The sequence below is a fragment of the Nannobrachium achirus genome (assembly GCF_963921795.1).
Source record: "Nannobrachium achirus genome assembly, chromosome: 10".
Lineage (NCBI taxonomy): Eukaryota > Metazoa > Chordata > Actinopteri > Myctophiformes > Myctophidae > Nannobrachium > Nannobrachium achirus.
In genome coordinates this window covers 41,273,789-41,292,753 of record NC_137819.1, presented here as the reverse complement: position 1 = coordinate 41,292,753, position 18,965 = coordinate 41,273,789, and the positions used below count along the sequence as shown (strand labels likewise).

At 43.2% G+C, this 18,965-nt stretch overlaps 1 protein-coding gene across 2 annotated transcripts in view; it reads left to right on the top strand.

The window, feature by feature from the left end:
- chd4a (chromodomain helicase DNA binding protein 4a) overlaps window positions 1-15,420 on the top strand; it is a 34,420-nt gene extending 19,000 nt beyond the window's left edge. Inside the window, exons 18-39 of one of the 2 annotated variants that reach the window (XM_080734528.1) lie at window positions 394-535; window positions 701-832; window positions 1,403-1,520; window positions 3,292-3,416; window positions 3,653-3,745; window positions 4,157-4,304; window positions 5,203-5,375; window positions 6,280-6,457; window positions 8,691-8,783; window positions 9,085-9,176; window positions 9,358-9,491; window positions 10,111-10,255; window positions 10,518-10,680; window positions 10,800-10,906; window positions 11,053-11,407; window positions 11,728-11,793; window positions 11,958-12,137; window positions 12,299-12,407; window positions 12,859-12,991; window positions 13,416-13,611; window positions 14,127-14,290; window positions 15,228-15,420. In XM_080734528.1, coding sequence (XP_080590654.1) covers window positions 394-535; window positions 701-832; window positions 1,403-1,520; window positions 3,292-3,416; window positions 3,653-3,745; window positions 4,157-4,304; window positions 5,203-5,375; window positions 6,280-6,457; window positions 8,691-8,783; window positions 9,085-9,176; window positions 9,358-9,491; window positions 10,111-10,255; window positions 10,518-10,680; window positions 10,800-10,906; window positions 11,053-11,407; window positions 11,728-11,793; window positions 11,958-12,137; window positions 12,299-12,407; window positions 12,859-12,991; window positions 13,416-13,611; window positions 14,127-14,290; window positions 15,228-15,245 — 3,064 coding nt within the window. In that variant the 3' untranslated portion in view covers window positions 15,246-15,420. Of the gene's footprint in view, window positions 1-393; window positions 536-700; window positions 833-1,402; window positions 1,521-3,291; window positions 3,417-3,652; window positions 3,746-4,156; window positions 4,305-5,202; window positions 5,376-6,279; window positions 6,473-8,690; window positions 8,784-9,084; window positions 9,177-9,357; window positions 9,492-10,110; window positions 10,256-10,517; window positions 10,681-10,799; window positions 10,907-11,052; window positions 11,408-11,727; window positions 11,794-11,957; window positions 12,138-12,298; window positions 12,408-12,858; window positions 12,992-13,415; window positions 13,612-14,126; window positions 14,291-15,227 lie in introns of both variants that reach the window. The other variant, XM_080734527.1, reaches the window with a different exon arrangement.
- The last annotated feature ends 3,545 nt before the right edge of the window (window positions 15,421-18,965 follow it).

Sequence of the window (18,965 nt, the reverse complement as noted above, 5' to 3'; positions counted from 1 at the left end):
ACTGAGGTTAGGTTTAGGCATAGTTTTACTGAGGTTAAGGTTAGGTTTGGGCATAGATGCAAACACGAGAACTGTCAATCACAGCGACTACTGACCAATCAGCGGAACCAGAACTGCGGCGGGATCCATAATGACCAGAACATCATTTACAGAAGCTGATTGGCTTTTTGGTTTCTGCAAAAATGCCCACCCATTGCTTGGGGGGTGCAGAAGACCATGATAATGTGAGAATTCACGTGAGCGGGATAGTTTAGCAGGTTACTTCTACAAGCTTTCTGGTATTAATTATACAGAAGGTTGAAGGTGATTAAATTGTACTAGATGCCAGCACCCAGACCATGAACTTTGTGAGCGTGATATCTGACCTCTGGTCGTACTTCCTTCCATTTCCAGAAAGTACTACAAGTTCATTCTGACCAGGAACTTTGAGGCTCTGAACACCAGAGGAGGCGGCAACCAGGTGTCACTACTTAACGTTGTCATGGACCTCAAGAAGTGCTGCAACCACCCCTACCTCTTCCCCGTGGCAGCTATGGTACGACTACCACCCACCACACTCACTGAATGTCTTTAAAAGCCATTTAGACCTAGAATTATTTAATGCTTTAACTATTGAAAATAGAGTGCCGGCTTCACAGTTTACGAGCCGTTCTGGGGGCTTGCTCTTAACCCTAACATTTGATTGGTCGTTCCCGAACAGGAAGCTCCCAAGCTGCCCAATGGGATGTACGAGGGCAGTGCCCTCACAAAGGCTGCTGGGAAACTGGCGCTGCTGCAGAAGATGATGGTGAAGCTGAAGCTGGGAGGACACAGGGTCCTGGTCTTCTCCCAGGTAAACAAAGCAGCACCTGGATCACATTCACTGTCGGGCAGAAAACCTCTTATCTCCATATGTTTTTTTGTTGTTGTAAATAATCAAACTACAGCATCAAAAGCATCAGATCCACACGCTTCTCAATCTGCTACTTTTGCCATTTTTTAATTTGAATCCTGAAAAGTTTTGGACATTTCCTGATGTGTCCACCCGACAGACAAAATACAGCAAAAATAAATCGTAACACATTTCTCTTTTCATAGGCAGACACACGTCTTTCATCCCTATTTTACAGTTAACTGTCCACCTTATGTAGGTTTAAAAGTTTACGTATTTCACTTGGATGTTCAAATACTTTATTTATATCTAGATGGGTTCTGAGAACGAATTGTACTACTAAGTCAATGATGCAGGTCAGGGGTTGAAACATCCAAAATGGAACAGAATCTGCACATTGGAACAAGCTGTGAATGTATGTTTTATCTGAATCGAGATCCTGCAATGTGTGGACTCTATTCTATTTAGGAGAATTTGTTACCACTGCAATTTGTCTAAATGACTAAAGGTCAATTATAATAATCCTTTTAGATGACCAAGATGTTAGACCTGCTGGAGGACTTCCTGGAGAACGAGGGCTACAAGTACGAGAGAATCGACGGAGGAATCACTGGAGGAATGAGACAAGAGGCTATCGACCGCTTCAACGGTGAGCCCACACACACACACACACACACACAGGGCTGTCACAATTATTACATAATCGTCTAATCGTGATTATTTGACATTATCGCAATTATTTTGTCATAATCGTCATAATCGTGAATGTTGAAAAATTTCAGAAATAGTGGAAATAGCAGATCTACAAGCTCACAACGCGTCGCATCGCAACGCGTTGTGAGCTTGTAGATCGGCTATTTCCACTATCAATGTTATTTTTTAAGTAGTAAGTTGTCGAATATGTCAGTAATTTCTTCGTGTATTTAGGTTTTGTGTCATATCTGCCATGTGCAACTTCAAAGCCTAAAAGCCAAACAGAAATGTAATTGTCAATGACAAAAGCACAATTAAATCGCTAATCGCCAATTATTTGAGTGACAATTAATCGTCATGTAAAATGTCATATCGTGACAGCCCTACACACACACACACACACACAACACGCTTGTATATGTGTGAGGACATCAGCATTTTAGGTTGTCGGTTTTATGAATGCCTTTTAAAAAAGAATAAATTCCACAAGCTCAACAGTGACCTTGTAGATAGGCTGTTTTGATACACTAGAATGGCATGCAATTTGTCATGAATCGGGCATAAACTCTAAATGGCCTCCCAATGTCTTATTTTTCAAATTCTACAGTACAGTTGTGGGGACATATGGTCCTCACAGGTCCTAATGGAAATTGTAGACACACACGTCTCAACTCTCCTTTCACACTGTCATTCACTCCCCAAGTGGTCTCATTATCTCTTCTCTCACACACACACTCACACACAAACACACACACACATTAATCGTTTAAAGGAGGCTTTCGTTGTCGATTATCATAGCGTGCACGTCACTTTGTGCCGCGCTGCGAGCTTGTACATCTGCAATTCTTTTGAGAAATCTTGAAAGTGTGAGAACCACTGATTTAGAAGGCATTTGTAGAATCCACCTCCGGTCTTAATTGGTTGATGCAACCGGGAGACAGCTTTATAGTATTTGCTATACATACTGTATAGCAACATAATGTATTTTACCATTTTTCCCAGATTAGGTTTTAGAATGGGTCTTAACTCATTGAGTGCCAATCCCGAACTAGTTCGGCTTTATTATCGTATCGCAGAGTGCCGATCCCGAACAAGTTCGGCTTTAAAAAAGAAAAAAAAAAATTTTTTTTGAATTTTTTTTTTTTTTTTTTTTGGACCCCATCAAATCTGGTGAACATGATTTCAATCGCGATTTTGCATGTTCCACCCCCATACAACCCCATCTAACATACAGGGCAGCCATTTTTGTTTACATAACATGTAAAACATAATGGCTATTATCTCAAGAATGCCTGAACGGATTTCCAATCGGATTTTTTTGTTTGAAAGCTGTGAACAAACTGCACAAATCCACTCCAATGCAATCCAGGATTGCATTGGATTTTTTAGAGCTCATTCTTCTCTGTTTTTTTCCCATGCATGAGGTGTGCAAGGTTTAATCGTGGCTAAATTGCAGAAAATAGATCGTCTAAAATGCTTGGTAGCCAATAGCTAACTTCAAGCTAACTTCATCCTCTTCCTGTACATGCACAAAGGAAAGTGTTCAGGCATGTCATGGCTGCAGGGCTTGTGCATATACCAGCACTGTCTAAGTAGAATTCTCTGGTCATTGGGGCCCTCTAGTGGTGAAAAAGGGGGCACTCAAAGAGTTAATTGGTTAAAGGATTGCATCTGGGTGTAGCCTATAAATAACCTAATTTCCTCCATTCCACTTGGCATCCATCCAGCTCCTGGAGCCCCTCAGTTTGCCTTCCTGCTGTCGACCAGGGCAGGAGGTCTGGGTATCAACCTGGCCACCGCCGACACAGTCGTCATCTACGACTCTGACTGGAACCCTCACAACGACATCCAGGTACCACACACACACACACACACACACACACACACACACACAAAAGCACACACATACTATTATGGCATAGTCTTAAGCTCTATCATGTGCTGCTACACCTTGATGTGTATGTGTAGCAACGATAACATTCTGTTCAGTTCCATTTGTAGACTCTTCGTGTTAAATTAACACTGTGTGTACATGCTGTTTCATTGTGCTGACTCTTTGTCTTCATTGTCATGGGTGTGTTTTTACAGGCGTTCAGCAGAGCCCATCGTATCGGTCAGAACAAGAAGGTGATGATCTATCGCTTTGTCACCAAGGCCTCTGTGGAGGAGAGAATCACTCAGGTAAATGGAGAGACCAAACACTAGTCTTCATCACATCTCCTTTGCATATTCTAACCATAGTCTCGAGCAAATATTTTGTCATTGTTGGTTTATCTAAATTCTAAAATGATTGTGCAGCTCATTTGTTTAGTGTTGCCTTATCTCAATAAGTCTCATTTGCTTTTTCTGTTGGAAATGGTCTCTGATCACAACATCCGTCCTATTTCAGTCTGTCTGTTCAGGCAGTTTGTACATTGTCTCTCGTCGGAGTATCAATCTACAAACTCACAATGTGTCGCAGTGAGACAGTGTTGTGACCATGTAGATTAATTCATAAACGACGGACTATATAAATGATGCTTTAGGCGTGACTGATTCACACAGTTGACTCGTTGTATTCAACATAACTGTAATGCCTTCCCTCGGCCGCAGGTTGCTAAGAAGAAGATGATGTTGACTCACCTGGTGGTCCGACCCGGTCTGGGCTCCAAGACGGGCTCCATGTCCAAACAGGAGCTGGACGACATCCTCAAGTTCGGAACAGAAGAGCTCTTTAAAGACGAACTGGGCCTAACAACAGGTGAGGAGGCTGGTGGAGTAGAGCAGTGGTCCCAATCCTGTCAGGTCAAGCCCTAAAAGAGATTATAGACGTTTGCCCAGGACCCAAAACAAATGAAAACGGCACATCTACAAGCTCACAACGTGACGCTTAGTGCCGTGTTGTTATGGATTTTCTTTGACTTCTTTGATTTCTTCATGAAAGTACTGGGAAAAAAATGAATTTGTTTTTAATTCATGAAAAAAAAAATGCTTTAGATTAGATTTTTTTTGGGGCTTTTTATGCCTTTATTGATAGGAAATGGGGAGAGAGATGGGGAATGACGTGGCAAAGGTCATCCGGATCGGGAATCGAACCGGCGACGCCAGCAGGCATCATAGCCTAGTATGTGGTATGCGCCTTGACCACCAGGCCAGCGGGCGCCCCCTTGCAAATGTCTTTTGATTTAAAAAAAATTATAATAACCAGTAAGACGCCCTAAGGGCGAGAAGCAATGTTGCCTAAAGCGCTCATACAAACTGACACAATATGTTAATATATGGACATTCCCAGATATGGGCTTAATATTGATGACATCAGGGATCTCAATATATAGGCATAAAGGGGACAAGGACGGAATTCATTTTCAAGTTTGACTTGCGTTGTGGTTGGTAGTTTAAGTTGGACACATTTTATATTTTGTACAATGCACAATTTTCCCAAATATGGATACAACTATCCTATGAGACCCAGACTGAGAAGAAAATTGCAATTTTATCATGAACATTGGTGAGGACCTATTATATGAAGACAGGTTGAAAAGTGGTCATCCTTTAAGCACCTGTGTGTAGGAGAGTTCATTGCGTTTTGTACCGTAACAGAGTGCTCCTCAGAAATTAACAGAATTTTTTTGGGGTGTGCTTGTTTTGTGTCGTACCAGCAGGCGAGCCCAAGGAGGAGGACACCAACGTCATCCACTACGACGACAAGGCCATCGACCGTCTCCTGGACCGGAACCAGTCCGCCACGGAGGACACGGAGGTCCAGAGCATGAACGAGTACCTCAGCTCCTTCAAGGTGGCCCAGTATGTGGTCCAAGCCGAGGAGGAGGCGGTGAGTACACTGGACTGGGGTGGACAAGTGGATGACACGCTTCCATAGAAGACAGGTTGACTCTATGGAATCCAAATGACTGAACTTTAGTTCAGCTTACAACACGTCATGCTGCAATGTGTTGTAATCTTGCAGATGGCCTATTTTATGGTTATTAGTTAATTTTAAGATTAAAGAGCGTATTAGTAGTGGTCAAACTAGCAATATAATACATGTTTAAGAAAATCGTTCCGGAAATCTTCCTGAAAATCCTGATTGGTCCTCAGTTATTAAGCAAACTACAAGCTCTCAATGCGTCACCCTTGTAGCGAGGCTATTATTATTTTAAATTTAAAGTGGTCCAACTGGCAATATGTTCGGAAGCATGATGCATCTTAGCATCCATAGAACCATAATGTTCTTGGACATTTCATATAAAAGCAAAGGTTAAAGCCTCAGTCTGTGATTGTTTTAGGGAACGGCGCTAGTGTGAGGAGGGGCTCTTTTCACGCCGTTTCACAAATCGCATAATGGGACCTATCAAATCTTTTTCAGTCGTGAGATTTTATTTTGCTTTTAATCCATGTCAATCAGTGGTTTTCAACCAGTGGACCGGCGACAACTTGCCCCCCAGCTAAATGATGGAGAGTTGGTAACTCTCCATCAAATGGATCCTTATAGATCTTTAACTCTTGAAATTGTACATTTTTGCTCTCTCAAGAGACTTAAGTTATTGTTAAACATCTGCATTACCTAATTTACAAGAAGTCTGTCTTGTGCAATGTAGGAAAAAATGCAGCGTTGAATGGTGGACAAAGTAAATAATAAACATTTGAAGCCGAATAAATAATGGTCCTTGATAATGAAAAAGGTTAAAAACCACTGAATGTAAATGACTCCCTTTTTGTTCTTTTTGTTCCTGCAGGAGGAGGAGGTTCAGAGGGAGATCATCAAGCAGGAGGAGAGCGTGGACCCAGACTACTGGGAGAAGCTGCTGAGGCACCACTACGAGCAGCAGCAAGAAGACCTGGCCCGGAACCTGGGCAAGGGCAAACGTATCCGCAAGCAGGTCAACTACAACGACGGCTCCCAGGAGGACAGGGGTACGAAAAAACGTTGTAGGTAGACGTGTTGACTTCGCTGACTAAAACACTGTGTGTTTATCGTCGGCTACCTTTTTTTTCTTCTTCTTTTTTTAAACTGATGTTCAAAATCTGAATGAAAACGAGATGAAAAGTCAAAGCCATGATGACTAAAACTAAGAGTAGATATGTTGACAATTTTGTCAACAAATTAAAAAAAACTAGACTAAAATGTTAGGGAGGGACTAGTGGAGAAGAGATCCAGAAGAACTGAAAGATAAGTCATTTTAAGTTTGGGGTTGTTGCGCTTGAAAGTGGCTGATCTACAAGCTAATGGCTATTTTCAGCATGCGACCAAGTGTAAAATCAGCCATTACAACTCCATCAAGGCAACGTCAATATACATTTTAGTCGACAAAATCAACTATAGATTTAGTCGACTAAAAAAAATCTGATGATTCATATGACTAAAACTAAATGAAACTTTATTCAAAAGAATAAAACTAAATCAAAATTTGCTGTCAAAGTCAACACTAGTAAGTATGCCCAAAATCGTGACGAGGTGGAAACCTCTTTGTATTTGTACCAATACTTGGTACTTAAGAAGAGAGAAACATGTTCTAGTGTGGATCCAAAGGAGTCATAGTATAGTGAAAAGCTCTTATTAACAGGGTTCCCACGGTCATGGAATTATTTGAATGTTTGGGGGAATGTTTGGATATACATTGTTGTTGTTTAACATGATGTGAAATGTGTAACATGGTATTTTTTACTGTGTGGTGGTTGGTCCTGTCCGAGTAGCTCCTAGTAAGTTGCTCCTAGAATGTGTGGAATTGCTAGCTAAACCTACTAACGTTGAAATTGACCTTTAGCTGACCCAGAACAACCTTAGAATGGAGGGGAGGTGTCTCTGTGTGGCAATACTGCACCAGAACATGCATACATACACATGCTGCTGCTGCTGCTGTTCGGGTTGGAATTTGACCTTTCTGCCTTGCGTCACTGTACTGTCTGGGAGAAATATCTTAAACAGGTCAAAAACGTTGTCACGCTGGTGCATGTTATGTCTTCACTCAATGATAGTTGTAGTTCTGTCCTAGTTATTTGTAGTTTGTATGGTACTTCCTATCACTCCTTATGTACTACACTACCCACAATACATAGCGTGGCAACCATGATGTTGGCCTGTTTAGCGGAGGGCCCTAAAATGCCGGCAGCCGCCCACACACCGTGTGTCATGTAATAACACCCTTGTTTGTGTGTGTGTGCGCGTGCCCGCCCGTGCACGTCAGCGTGAGCTACATAACAAGGCAGACAGATGAGTGTTTACAGTGTGTGTCCCTGTGTTTTGCTGAGGCTTAGCTTCCTGCCTCGTGGTGTGTGTGTGTGTGTCTCTGTCTGAGCGTGTGACTTCTTGAATTGGTCTCCATACACCACAAAAACCATAAATGTGACGCTAGTCACACATGAGTCATCCACAGTGTGTGTTTACACAGGTATATCGCATGGTCTTAAGTTGAGAAACTAACACAAATGCTTCTTCTGATCTATCCAGTATGTGGCAACAAGGGTTTTCCTTAACCTTTCCTCCAGTGAAATCAATAACAATAACCCATTATTCAATTAAACCCCATCCTCTATTTACAAACAACACTACTGTGGATGGACGCCCCAGTTTGTTATGCAATAGCAAGGATCCCCATTTAATATATGTATTTTATATTTTAATCTCTGGGACCCCTGGGATCTTGGATCTCTCGTCCCGTGTTAATTTAACTCTTTGAGTGTGTACAAATGGGCCATTAAGGGGCCAAACATACTGACATGACATCATTTTGTTTATTGCCTACCCTGTCCAGACTGTTGTCATGCGTTACGGACCCGTGAGGGGGGGTCCCTGGACTATGAATGCAAGTTATTATATCGTCTCTGTCGGGTGGAAACCTCATACTGTATGTCCAAAACGGTTCCTGTTCAGATTCAAAAGTAGCAGATTGACAATCTCAAAACGTGTTGCTTCTCGCTGCGTTCCGAGCTTGTGGGTCTGCTTCTTTTGATGCTTTCGTTTGAGGCAGTAGTATGATCAATTAGGGGTGTTAATTTACGGGAAGACAAAACACAAAAAAGTTAAAATATGGAGGTTTCTGCCCGACAACATGCAATCTTGGCGCAAACTGTTGATTCGTTGAACTGGTAGCTCGCCTCAAATTTAACTGGCTTTTTGATTAATAGTCTCCTGTCTTTCTTTCCACAGCGGATTGGCAGGACGACCAGTCCGACGGTCAATCGGATTACTCTGTGGCCTCTGAGGAGGGAGATGAAGACTTTGATGAAAGGACGGAAGGTGGTAAGTAGATTTTTTATGCAATTTTAAAAACAAGTAATTGAATACATCAGTCATTTTTAAAGCAGTTCCATGTTTAAATGGAGAGAGATGTCTGCGTGTGTGTGTGTGTGTGTCTGCGTGTGTGTGTGTGTGTGTGTGTGTGTTGGTGCAGGATCTTCCCCATGCGGGGCAAAACAATGCAAGCAAAGAAAGCTTTAGACACATAAACCCAGAAGCATGGGTTTTGTGTGTTTATGTTCAGCAATAAGCTCACTCTTCTCGTCTGTCTGTTTTGTCTTGTCTCGTCTTGTCTTTTGTGCAGCCAACTCTCGAAGACCGAACAGGAAAGGCCTGAGGAATGACAAAGACAAACCACTGCCCCCTCTGCTGGCCAGGGTGGGAGGCAACATCGAGGTGAGGGCTCATTATCTATTCTAACTGATACATGGGGACTATAAGAATTATTTCACTGAAAATATTCCTTTTGTCAATAACATTAAGTTATGAATACACTTGAAAAGAAAGTCGTTGTATCTTTGTAATGTAGGGCTCAGTTTTCCTTTGTTAATCCTGTGTGGGTTTTGTCCATCCATAGGTGTTGGGTTTCAACTCGCGGCAGAGGAAGGCCTTCCTGAATGCAGTGATGCGTTATGGGATGCCTCCGCAGGACGCCTTCACCACCCAGTGGCTGGTCCGAGACCTGCGAGGGAAGTCTGAGAAAGAGTTCAAGTACGTTCTCTCTCTGTTGATCGCTCTTGCTCTCCAATTCCATTCACCAACTTTAATGTGTATGTTGTAGCAAAACATTCAAGCATATTATATTGTTTATGCATATAGAGAGAATAATATACCATGCATGCATACCTTGTTCTTAAACATGCACTGAACAATGGCAGATAATAATCTTACATTTTTATCAATTAACCTGAATCCTATGGGAAATGCAGGATGACATTTTCAGGTCCTCTGTACAATAGAACAGTTTTTGTGTGTTGCACTGTCAAACAGTGGTACACAATTAGATCTAACTTAGTATTTTAGTCAAGGTTTCTGAGCGTGGATCCTTAAAAAGATGACATTACTGGTTTAAAAGAAAATATAAGCTGTATTTCTCATAACGTATTTGTGCTTCGTTTGTTATTGATACATTGGTTTTAACCATTCAACTCTATATAACAGTACTTTGTTCCAATCTGTGAAAGACAGCTACGTTCTTTATGTGAAATGATAATCTCTACCCCCAAGCTCACAAGCTAGTTGTGAGATTGAAGACTTTATGCCACCGTACAATCTAACTATAAATCCTGCTGAACCTCCAGATTAACGGGTGTTTAAATGTGTTTCCCAGGGCCTACGTGTCGCTGTTCATGAGACACCTGTGTGAGCCAGGGGCCGACGGTGCCGAGACCTTCGCCGATGGCGTCCCCCGGGAGGGGTTGTCGCGGCAACACGTACTCACTCGCATCGGCGTCATGTCGCTCATCCGCAAAAAGGTACACACCTGTCCTGCTCGGGGCTGACAACACCTTTTTATCATTACCTGCTGATTTGAAGTTGATTTGTAAGGAAGTTAACAAAAACAACAAATCTTGACTAGCACAACTTTCATTGAATAGAAAGCAACACTTATTTTCCATTGGGCTGTTTTTCTATTTTGAACATATTGACATGAAAACTGCACTTGCAGTAAATCAGCAGTAGTACGGTCCAGTCCAGTGTGTGCTAATGTCCTGTGGTGTTGTTGTGTGCCTGCAGGTCCAGGAGTTTGAGCACGTCAACGGTCAGTGGTCCATGCCCTGGATGGCAGAACTGGAGGAGAACAAGAAGGCAGCGGCCGCCGCCGCCAACCCAGAGTCCCCCGGCAAGACGCCCTCTACTGGCACGCCCGCAGACACGCAACCCAACACGCCCGCTACAGGTAACACACACACTTGTAGACGGACACAGCCAGCAACCTCACCTAATAACACACGAAAATAGAGCTCATCGTATTTACATTACATGCATATACAACGTCTCCACGCCTTCCCCCCACAGTCGACGAGTCCTTAAAGAGCGAGGACGCGACGGAGAAGGAGACTAAAAAGGAGGCGGTAGACGGGGAGAAGGAGGCCAAGACGGAAACGGGCAAGACGGAAGATGAGGTACGGAACCGTTGCACCGCAGGACTGGCCAATTAACCAGAAATATATTGAAGCCGATATTTTGAAGCAATAACATAATCAAGACTCAACAGATTTCTAACTGAATAACCGAGACTCATAAACTGTGCCCTCCTCTCCTCCTCCAGGTGATAGCCATCCCAGACGACGAGGAGAAGAGCCCGCCGGCCGATCAGGAGCAGAAAGACGAGGACAAGAAAAAGAACGGCACTGCAGAGCCCATGGACACGGACGCCAAGCCCAGCAACGGCGAGACGACGGCGGGCGCGACGACGCCCCCCTCCGAGAAGGATGGCGGCAAAGACGCCACAGAGACGACCAAGGAGAAGGAGGGAGAGAAGAGTGCTGCTGCCGCCGCCGCCGCCGTGGAGAAGAGCGCAGAGGCGGCCGGAGGCGACGAGGACAGCAAGTCGCCGTCAGAAGCCAAGTCCGAGAGCTCGTCAGAGGTCAAGACGGAAGAGTCAGACGCCAAATCTGCAACCGGTAAGTTTGATGTTTGGTTGTCTCGCTCTCTCGATGGAAGGGAGACCACTGCAACTGTGCTAGTTAATGTTGTATTAACATAACCGTACCATACGGATTGGTTATTATTTGGTCAAATTAAGTCCCATGTTGTAGCTTTGAATAGTCTGCAGTTTGAACACTTGCCAGTTAGTACAGCTACAATACAGGTACTCTGTACTAAATGTCTTCAGTGTCTCCTATGTGAATTAATTAATTTTTACTCTGTCTTGATGCCATTATCTGATGTGAGTGAATGGATTTACTCATTGATGCCTTTTGTGTCTCTGTCGACTCCACAGCCGAGGACAAGAAAGAGGAGAAGACGGAAAAGATGGACACAACCCCTGCTGCAGATGAAAAGAAAGGTACCTGCCTCTCATTTGCCACAACAATAACCTTGAGCAAAGCTACTCCGACACAACAGTAGATAATTTGAGAGTTTGAGTCGAGAGGTTTACAAGTAGATCCCGGCATGGGTTTGGTCAAGTTCTGAATGTAATGGTCTCATCCCCCCGCCCTCCTTCTTCAGTAGAGCCGAAGGACGACAAGGAAGTGGCAACAAAGACTGAGGAGGGCGGAGCTAAACTCCAGAACGGTGACAGCACCAAGGAAGAAAAAGCTACAGGCGCCGCCGCAGCAGCAGCCATTGAGGAAAAGAAGAAGGCCAAGACGAGGTTTATGTTTAACATCGCTGACGGAGGCTTTACAGGTACACACACACAAACACACACACTACATTGCACACACACTGCAGTACATGTGTGCCCATTAACTACAATATAAACACATTAACTATGCCACACACAGACACGAACCCATACAACCACAAACTATAATTTCACCTCCATGGTGCCCCCTCTCTCTCTCCAGAGCTCCACTCCTTGTGGCAGAACGAGGAACGTGCTGCCACGGTTACCAAGAAGACCAATGAGATTTGGCATCGTCGCCATGACTACTGGCTGCTGGCCGGTATCATACAGTATCCTTTCTTCTGTGATGTAAAAGACACAAGTCCACAATGTGAAACCCAGAGAACTGGTGCTTTTGATTCTGTCAGGACTTGTTCAAGGACTGACTTAGACTTGCACAGTCAAATCCAGAGTGTGAAATTGTACCATGTACAGTAATGATCAGGTAGAGCAGTGGTTCCCAAACGTTATAGCTTTAGACCCAAAAAGAGAAAAATACGCCATTTTCACTACTTTTTGAATCTGAATTTATGAGAATTTATTGAAAAGAATCTCGATTGAATAAATAAAGATTTGCTACGAAAAACGCACTGTTTGGGAAATCAAGTTAGACGATACAATGAGTAGCATGTGGTTGATTCGAAAAGTAATTATTCAAGCAGCTTTTAAATATAGTTATGTTGCCAGCGTGTGGCAACCTATTGCTTTGGACGTTGTTCCTTCACTCGGTCGTCCCTTCAGACACGGTTATGCTCGCTGGCAGGACATCCAGAACGATGTGAAATACGCCATCCTCAACGAGCCCTTCAAGGGAGAGATGAACCGAGGGAACTTCCTGGAGATCAAGAACAAGTTCCTGGCCAGGAGGTTTAAGGTAGGAAGGAATGACCCAGGGAGGGAGGGATAGATATGGTTTGAGGGATGGATGGAAAGGGCATAGCAGTGGTGGAAAGTTGTATTTTTTCCCCCTCCGATTTTTAAGCCAACTTTTACTTTACTTGAAGTATTTCCTTTTCTTGATACTTTAAACGTCTACTCCGCCACATATTATAATAAATATTGTACTTTTAATCCACTGCAATTATTTGACGGCTTTAGTTGCTAGTTACTTTGTAGATTTGTATTATTATTAGCTACCCTAACATACCGTAACCAATGAAAGAATATTTTCTACTTTGTTTGTTCGATAGTTGCCTTTCTGAGAACTTGTGAGCATGTAGATAATGGTCCATGTTGGTTCTTGAAATTGAAGAGGTTGAAAACCACTACTGTACTCAACCAACCGTATCCCCCTGCAGCTGCTGGAGCAGGCGCTGGTGATCGAGGAGCAGCTGCGTCGCGCGGCCTATCTCAACATGTCGGAGGACCCGTCGCACCCCTCCATGGCCCTCAACACGCGCTTCAGCGAGGTGGAATGTCTGGCCGAGTCGCACCAGCACCTCAGCAAAGAGTCCATGTCAGGGAACAAACCCGCCAACGCAGTGCTGCACAAAGGTGAGCCGGGGAGTTGCAGTTGTTTATCTTCTATCAAAGATAGATTCTCTATATCGGGGGTCTTCAACGTTTTCAGGCCAAGGACCCCTTAGTTGAGAGAGAGAGATGAAGTAGGGACCCCCACAACCTTTTCATGGATTCCATTTAGTTTCATTGTGTGACAGAACTATCCTCAGTATTTTGAATTCATGTCAATTTTAGATATTTAACCACTTGAACCTTCAATACTTAATTAACTTGACCTTTCACTCTGTACTTAGTCTGCTCGTTTTCCCCTCTAGAGGGTTCGCTAGGGTTCAAGTGGTTGATATAAAAATAAAAATCATCACACAAAGATTTGGAGGATCCCCTGTAGTAACTCTGAGGACCCCCTAGGGGTCCCGGATCCACTGTTGAAGACCCCTGCTCTATATTTAATCCCACTGCATCTAGGTCATTAAAAAGTAACGTGACGTGTGAACTGGGAACCGTAAGGTTTAACATGGTGAATAATGTTCTCTCTCTCCGTCATGTAGTTCTGAAGCAGCTGGAGGAGCTGCTGAGCGACATGAAGGCGGATGTGACGCGCCTCCCGGCCACCATCGCCAGGATACCACCGGTCGCCGTGCGACTCCAGATGTCAGAGAGGAACATCCTGAGCCGACTGGCCAGCCGAGGGCCAGAGACACACACACAACAGGTACGCAAGGTACACGCACATACATACATTGATACAGGGATTTAAAGATGCACACATGTATGCACACAGTGCAACAGTTATTTGGGGGATTTTATGCCTTTATTGATAGTTCAGTACACTGACAAGAGATGGGGAGTGACATGCAGCAAAGGTCGCTGGGAACGGGATCAGAACCCATGACACGCTGTCAGGCTTGCTGCCTAGGATGCCCGGACCACCCCACCGGTGGCCCGGTTTATCAATCCATTTGGAACTCTGAAAGTATACAAATGTGTACACTTGAAGAGTTAAATTATTATTTTACTTGTGACACAACCAGTGGGATTATATACTCTGTGGGGTTCCACTAAAGTATTGGATTTCCAGTGTTGAGATAAATATGATCTAGGGGTGCACCATTATTGAACTAATCGATTATACCTTTTATACCTTTTTAATCTGGGAAAGCATCTGTGACATTTTAGATTTTGCTGCCGGTATGTGTATAGCAACACAAATGTTCTACATTTTCTAACCAACGTTTTCTTTTTCTTTCTTTTTTTTTTTTTTTCTCAGAAAACTTAGGTTAGGATTTAGAGGGTATTAAACAAATTGGTCTCAGGTCTAAATGGGTTAAAACATGCACTTGATTATTCCGTTAATTAAATTAAATGAATGTGTAGTTGTATAGCCCTAACCAGAGCCCTAGAATGGAGAGTTGCGTCACTCCCGTTCACTTCATGGGGCCAGGTCTTCTACGCACACATCTATTGGCGTATAGTGACAAACGGCGAACCGGAAGTTTACAAAATGCATTGAAGTCTATGAGGTGTAAAGTGACAATGAACCACGTGACCAGCGCTGTTTCTGACCCCGCGGTGACACCACTCTCTGATTATACTGCTCTGGCCCTAACTAATGATCTAACGGTGTCCCTCCTCTGTGCTCCTCCTTGCAGATGTCACAACAACAGTAGCCTGACCTCCCCTGCCCGTTACCTCGTTAAGAACTTCACCCTTTGACATTCCTGATTGGTGCACAGCAAGATGACGGGACGACTTCCAGTGTGAAGCCGCGCCCTCGTTCCGTTCGCCTCATCTTTTTTTTCTTTCTTTTTTGTTGACAATTTTTCTTTTTCTTTTTTTTTTTTTTTTCAAACGGACTTTGTTGCTGAGTTACGAGGGTGGGATTTTCCGCTCCCCGGAGAGCCTCCACTTTGAGGCTGGACATAAAAGCTATTTTATTTTTTATTTTTTCTTTGTCCTTTTTTCAATTTCTTTATTAATATTATTGATATAATGTTATTATGGTTTTTTGGGACCTAAATAAAAAATGTAATAAAGACTCGCCAGTTGCCGTTTTCTTGTCCGTGTGGAGTAAACGGTGCGGAGTAAACGGTGCATTTTATATAGCGGCCCTTTGTCCAAAGCGCTGCTACAATGTGCATTACATTCACACACTCACTCAAACACCGACGGTGGAAACCATGCAAAGTACCGACCTGCTCATCGGGAGCAGCTAGGGGTTTCGATGTCTTGCTCAAGGACACCTTGACAGTGCCACTGTGGGGTCGGGGAATCGAACTGGTTCCCAAAGCGGCCACTCTACCTGCTGAGCCACCGCCGCCCCCAGTAATGAGGCTTGTGTGTGCAGAGCATTTCTTTTGAGTGCAACTGTTCAAACAAATGGGAAATGCCTGTTAGAGGACGTGTCCTCGGAAAATGTTTCATACCAGTGCCTTTCTGCCATGCATTTCTATTATGGTAAAGACTGCCGACCTGAGCATGGCATTTCAGTGCTCTAGTCTCCCAGTGCTTTTTGCCGGAGCGCCCCTGGCTGCTTCAAGCTGACAATAGTGTAACTTTTGGAGGTGAGCGCTGGTCATTTGATCGTTAGCACAACCATAAGATTTCCATGTTAAGAAGGTGGGACATTTGAGCACAGATAGGTTGATAGGTTCTAATGCTGTGTACACGCACATTATTTCCGAAGCGCTTCTTTGCTCAAACGCTTTCTGTGGACACGGCCACTTATTGTTAATTTTCTTGAAATTTTAGGCAATCCAAAAGCAGTGTCTGTAGCAAACGTCATAATCAAAGTGGGACCCCAGGGTTCCTTGGTCGCCCCCCCCCCCCAACAAAATAAACAGTTTAACCACCTACACTATTTCATACAAATGGATCCACAAGCTCAACACGTGGGATGTTCTTTTTTTTTTTGTATTACGTTTTTTCTCTTTAAGATTTCCCAAAATGGGGATGCCATATTGAAAATGGTTAATTTAACTTATTGTTTCAACTTTCACTGACTAGAAGTTGAGCCCAATGGCAGAATGTATAAGAGTGACTATTGGTATTATAGCCAAATGCAGTATTTCTTCACAGCCTGTCTACTTGGCATCCTCTTGGCTCTCCATTTAACTCCATCAGACATCACTGCTTGTACTGTCTGTTGAGTGTCTGTCTGGCACTGAACTAAAGGTTGGACTTCTTGTGTTTACTTGGCCTATCATTCAAAAGGACAGCATCCATCCACTTTCATTCAGTGACAGTCTAAATCTGGGACTCCTTAATGGCGGATTCACACTGCGGTCCGATTGATTCGAACTGTTCCCGAATACAGTTGCCTGGTCCCTGCTGGCCAGCGTTCACATTGGCCAAGATTCTTCTGTGCCTTGAGTACAACTGTAATGGTATTTATGTGCCTCCCGGGGGTGCTATTGACTATGGGACTTTATGAGATGTCATGTCACAAAGAAGAGTCCCTTGTCAGAGTTTAGAGCAGGGGGGCAGGTGTCAGGATTTAAAATGAAGCAACACAGAACTGAAAGTTCCTATCATTGGCCGCTAGTTGCGCTGTTCTGGTACCAGAAGCAACATGTTATATTTAATGTTAAAGCAGGGTATGCTGTAGGAGGGGCTTGTGGTCATAGGTTTGTGATGGTTCTTCTTTGTGCTTTTTTTGGCAAGCTCAAGACCACATTCTCCCAACTGTATTCCTGCGGTTGCATGTGACTGTTGTCAGCCAATAGCATTCGAGATGGTACCATTTCTACCAATGAACGTTGATTTCTACAATGATGATGGCACCCGTACAAGGGACAAAAAAGCTTATTTTCTTTTTACAGTCTATGGTTTAGAGCGAATATTAAAGTATGACTCTGTTCCTGATGTTATCTTGAGGTGTAATAACAGAACAACAATACACAACCAAAGCAGTGTGTGCTGACTGTCTTTGAAACATCTGTAATCATAGTATAACAGACGTCACTGGTGCATCCTTGGAATCTTAGGCCATGGCTACACGGAGCTGGATTTTTCATATATCCCGGTTTTTCAGATATCCACATAGAAAAATATCTAGGTACACACGACAAAGATATCTAGGTCTAACAAGCACACACACAGTAAAGTCTTCAGAGATATCCGGGTTCCCTGTCTACACGGATCCAGTGAATCGGATATTTTTCAATCTCTCCACTTATTTATCCGGATTCAAAAATATCCAGTTTCACGGCCGAAATATCCAGCTTCGTGTCGCTGCAAGCCCCAACAGCACCAACAAATTTCTAGATTCAGAAATATCCAGCTTAATGTAGCCGGCACCTTAATAGTGACATCAAGGACCAATCCTTGTTATTTTCATCCAAGCAGCAGCGTTTAAATGCAGTTAACGACATTAGTGTTGCTGTCGGGCAGAATCTCCATATTCTAACTAAAGCCTCACACAAAAGCATCAAAAGTAGCTGATCTGCAAGCTGCTGCGTTTGATGCTTTTAAATTCATAATACATTAATAATTTAATACGTTTTGGACATGTCCACTAGACATGTCATGATACAGGTGATGGTATTCCTGGGCATAACAGTGCCTTAATGTGCCTTAACATCATTTGGAATGATTGTATATGTCCTCAGCATCAATTACAACACAAACAAACCAAGTCTTAGTCTTATAGACATATACAAAGACATATCCATAATATAATTTTATAACAGAATGCTAAATACTTACAGCAAGTAAGATCACAAAACAAATATCAAGCCACTGCTTTTTTTCAGTTGAAACAATGAAATACACCAACACACACACACACAAAAGGACAAGCTCTTGCTATATTTCATCCAAATAGTAAATACAGTATCTGCTCAAAAAAAGCTTATTTCAGTCAAACAGACTGGTCTTTGGAGTGGTACAGTTGACAACACATGGACAGCTGTTCTAAATACCTCAGAGGGACGTACGGTACATACAGGAGGGAAGAAATCCATCTAGGTTTATAGAACCAAAATAAGGATGAGAACAATCATTCAGCAGCATATTTTAGATCATACAAGGGATTTTCGAACAAACCACCACTACTTGCTCAAGAAGGTATGGAGGAATACATTTTCCGTTAAGCAAGGTTTATTTAATAAAACAGTTGTCGGGAGTACTGCTTGTATTTTTTTATTTGAATCCTGAAAAGTAAACGTTTTGATTTCCACCTGACATGGATTATGATATGGTCTATTTGCGTTATTCTCGTGCTTTAATGCCCCTCTAGCTCTAGCTAAAGAATCTGTCAGCCTTGAGGTGAATAGTAGTTGCAGACTAATGTATGGCGTTACCATCAGTATCACATGACGTGCACTTCATCGGGATAGCGTGAGGCCAGAAACCATGTCACAGACTAGTATCAATACTGCTTTGACTTT